This window comes from Manacus vitellinus, unplaced genomic scaffold, assembly GCF_001715985.3.
Source record: "Manacus vitellinus isolate BGI_N305 unplaced genomic scaffold, ASM171598v3 scaffold_47_pilon, whole genome shotgun sequence".
NCBI classification, from domain to species: Eukaryota; Metazoa; Chordata; class Aves; order Passeriformes; family Pipridae; genus Manacus; species Manacus vitellinus.
Window position 1 is genome coordinate 309,290 of NW_021940585.1, and position 3,564 is coordinate 312,853.

At 52.3% G+C, this 3,564-nt stretch overlaps 1 protein-coding gene across 1 annotated transcript; it reads right to left on the reverse strand.

Moving 5' to 3' along the window:
• Window positions 1-1,385: 1,385 nt before the first annotated feature.
• Window positions 1,386-3,558, reverse strand: LOC103763019 (potassium voltage-gated channel subfamily A member 3). The gene has a single exon (XM_029962534.1). The coding sequence runs from the start codon at window positions 3,470-3,472 to the stop codon at window positions 2,150-2,152; it is 1,323 nt and encodes a 440-aa protein (XP_029818394.1). The 5' UTR covers window positions 3,473-3,558; the 3' UTR covers window positions 1,386-2,149.
• Window positions 3,559-3,564: the final 6 nt, after the last annotated feature.

A 3,564-nucleotide genomic window follows, 5' to 3' on the forward strand; every position in this document is an offset into this window, starting at 1 on the left:
CTGACCCTCAGCTGATGAAAACTACAGAAGCTCCAATAAAACCATCACACACCAGGAGCTGCTGTGATGTTTTTCTTGGGGCTAAGGGAGAGTGTTACAAACTGTCCAGATCCTTTAAAATTGGGATAAAGTCCCAGCTAAACTCTGATTTTGGCATGGCTGGCATCTCTCAGGACATATCTCCCACTCCACACCCTTGGGAAAAGTGTTGCTTGCACAGGTTGGGGCCAGAAGTCTCTCTTTGCCGTGTGCTACCCCAAAGGAATTTGGCTTTCTTTAACCCAAAATCCAGCAAAACTGAGGAGAGTCAGAGCCAAGGTCCTCAAGGCTGAGCAGCCTGGAGCTGGAAGCATTAAACCACTGAAAACCACCTTTTTTAGCACAGAATTGAAGAAATCCAGCTGCAGAGAAGCAGCAGAGACTCCCTCCTGCCACAGCACTAAAAAGTAAAGTGAACAGCAAATACAATCAGAGGAGCTATAGGAAGTGATCCCACTTCATCTAAAATTTATAAAAATACCCAAGAGCAGCAGGATAGGCTGGAAAATAAAAGTAAGCAGTGGAAAGCATGGGGTTTGTCCCCCAAAAAAGCAACATTCCTTTATGACTCCGTTAAACTGTGTCCCGTGCGAAGCTCACCTGATCCCTTCAGATGTCCCGTGGCCCCTGGTGCACACGTGAAGATGAAGGTGGTGAGTTTTCCCTGGTGGGGTTTTTGGTTATTTTTCAGTCCTGCTCTCTCCTGTCCCCCTTGTCTCCCAGAGCTGCTGAGGTTTCCCAGCCGAGCTCCCCGCTCAGGACCGTTTCCCACTGGGTTTGGAATCATTCTTGGTGGAGCAGGATGAACCTCCATCCCCAGATTTCCCTGCCAAAATTGCTCCTCAGCAAGGGACAGGTGGGTTTGGAGGTGTTTATTGCCTGGGGGGGCCTTATTGGGCACAGGGGCCGTGGCCCAGGAAGGGGGTGTGAAGCCACGATGTCCTGCGGGATGGCAGGGCTGGAACCATCTGGAAAAAGGTTCTTTTGCAGGAAGAGCGAGGACCAAGGGGGATGGGAGCAGGGATGCCATGACAACCTTTTGGGGTTTCCCAGGAAACCAGGGTCGCCATGGCAACTGCATCACTCCTGGCTGGAATCAGTGACTTCCGCTGGAAGGCGTGTTCGCCGCTCTAATCTCCTTGCGATAAGAGGCTGCATCTCTCCCAAAAGCGTTGCAAAAAAAGGAGGAAACGTCCCTTTGTCTCCGGCTGGGTGGGTTTGGAGGCTGCCCAGAGATGATCCTGCATCCCCTGGTCCTCACTGGCAGTGAACCAAAACCATTGCATTGTGCCTTTCCCTTCCCTCCTCCCCACACGCAGCCCCTCTGCACAGATCAAAACTGGATGGAGTAATTCCATCAGGTGACACGGGAAGGGAACTAAGAACGAAAAACAAGGGCTCTGGGTTGGGGTTTTTTTCTATTTAAATCAGCATTGATTGCACTCCGTCTCTGACCAGATTAGAATTTCATCAACAGTCTAATGGGAAAAAAAAAAAATGGAATCTGTGATGTGCCCGTAATGGCACATCACAGCATTCAATATAAAGCATTGTTTAACGACGTGGTAACAGAGACTCTCTGCAAAATTAAACGGTTGTTTCCTCCCAACCCCCTCCCAGTGCTCTCGGCTACATGTTTTCCTCATTCCCCCACCCAGCCCGGGGTTGTTAATCCAACAACTGAGCTTATGTGACGGCAGGGAAATCGGCTCCACGCTGCCTTCAGGGAAAGGGGGAGGAAATTCAGGAGCAAAGCGAGAGGATCCCCAGAACCCCACAAAGCAAAGCTGCCCTGCAACACGTTGCAGAACATCTGTTTCGACAGTGAGTGTGGTTTGTCTTCATATTCCTTGTCTCGTTACCCTTTAGCCGTCCTCTTCTTTGGAGAATTTTAAATCCTTTTATTTTTGGATCTTTAGAAAGGAAGGATCTAAAAAAAAAAACCCATATCAAAAACGAGGGCACACACAGACCGACGATGGTGCATGTTCCACACAACACCGACACACAGTCACTTTGCATCATTATTGTTATTGTCATTATTGGTATCATTTTACCGCATCCTCAGGTTTCTGTTGCTGTTTGTTTGGTTTGGGATTTTTTTTTTTTTTTAAACATCCGTGAAGATCTTTTTGATGTTCACACAGTTGGGATTGTTTGTGGTTGTGCAGTTGCCTGCTTTGAAGGCAGCCTGTTTGAATGCACTGTGGTTGATCCCCCCTTCCTCGATGACCATGTATTCGGACTTGCTGAGGGTGGAATTGCTGCGAGCCTTCTTCATCTCCTCGCTGGACGAGAGGTGCTGGCAGCTCCCAACGTGCATGTACTGGGCTTGCTCCTCACCTTCTGTCTCCCGGTGGTAGAAATAATTGAAGTTGGAGACTATCACAGGCACGGGGAGGGCGATGGTCAGCACCCCCGCAATGGCACAGAGAGACCCCACGATCTTGCCCCCAATAGTGATGGGGTGCATGTCCCCGTAGCCCACCGTGGTCATGGTCACCACGGCCCACCAGAAGGCGTCGGGGATGCTACTGAAACCCGAGCTGGGGTCATCGGCCTCGGCGAAGTAAACGGCGCTGGAGAAGAGGATGACGCCGATGAAGAGGAAAAATATCAAGAGGCCCAGCTCCCGCATGCTGGCCTTGAGGGTCTGCCCCAGGATCTGCAGCCCCTTGGAGTGCCGGGAGAGCTTGAAGATGCGGAAAACCCGAACCAAGCGGATGACTCGGAGGATGGCCAAGGACATGGCTTGCTGGCCATTGCCTTGCCTCTCTGCCAGCTCAGTGCCCAGAGTGATGAAGTAGGGAATGATGGCCACAATGTCAATGATGTTCATGATGTTCTTGGAGAAGGTGGCCTTGCTGGGGCAGGCAAAGAAACGGACCAGCAGCTCGAAGGAGAACCAGATGATGCACAAAGTCTCCACCACAAAGAAAGGGTCAGTGAAGGATGACACCATGGAAGTAGCCGAGGACGAGGAGTTGGTGAAGACTTCAGGTGGGAGTGGGGCACCGCCCGTCCCAAAGGTCCCCCCAGTTCCCTCATAGTCGTGGTCATCCCTGAATTCAGGCAGGGTCTCCAGACAGAAGATGACAATAGAGATAAGGATGACCAGGACAGAGACGATGGCAATGCCTCGGGCCGGCCCGGAGCTCTCAGGGTACTCGAAGAGGAGCCACACTTGGCGCTGAAACTCCTTGTCGGGAAGCGGCCGCTGCTCCTCCCGAATGAAACCCTCGTCCTCCCGGAACTTCTCCATGGCCTCCTCCCCGAGCTGGTAGAAGCGGATCTCCTCGGAGAAGATGTCGATGGGGACGTTGACGGGCCGCCGGATGCGCCCGCCCGACTGGTAGTAGTAGAGGATGGCATCAAAGCTGGGGCGGTTGCGGTCGAAGAAATACTCGTTGCGCAGGGGGTCGAAGTAGCGCATCCTCTTCCGCGGGTCCCCCAGCAGCGTCTCGGGGAACTGAGCCAGCGTCTTCAGCTGGGTCTCAAAGCGCAGCCCCGAGATGTTGATCACCA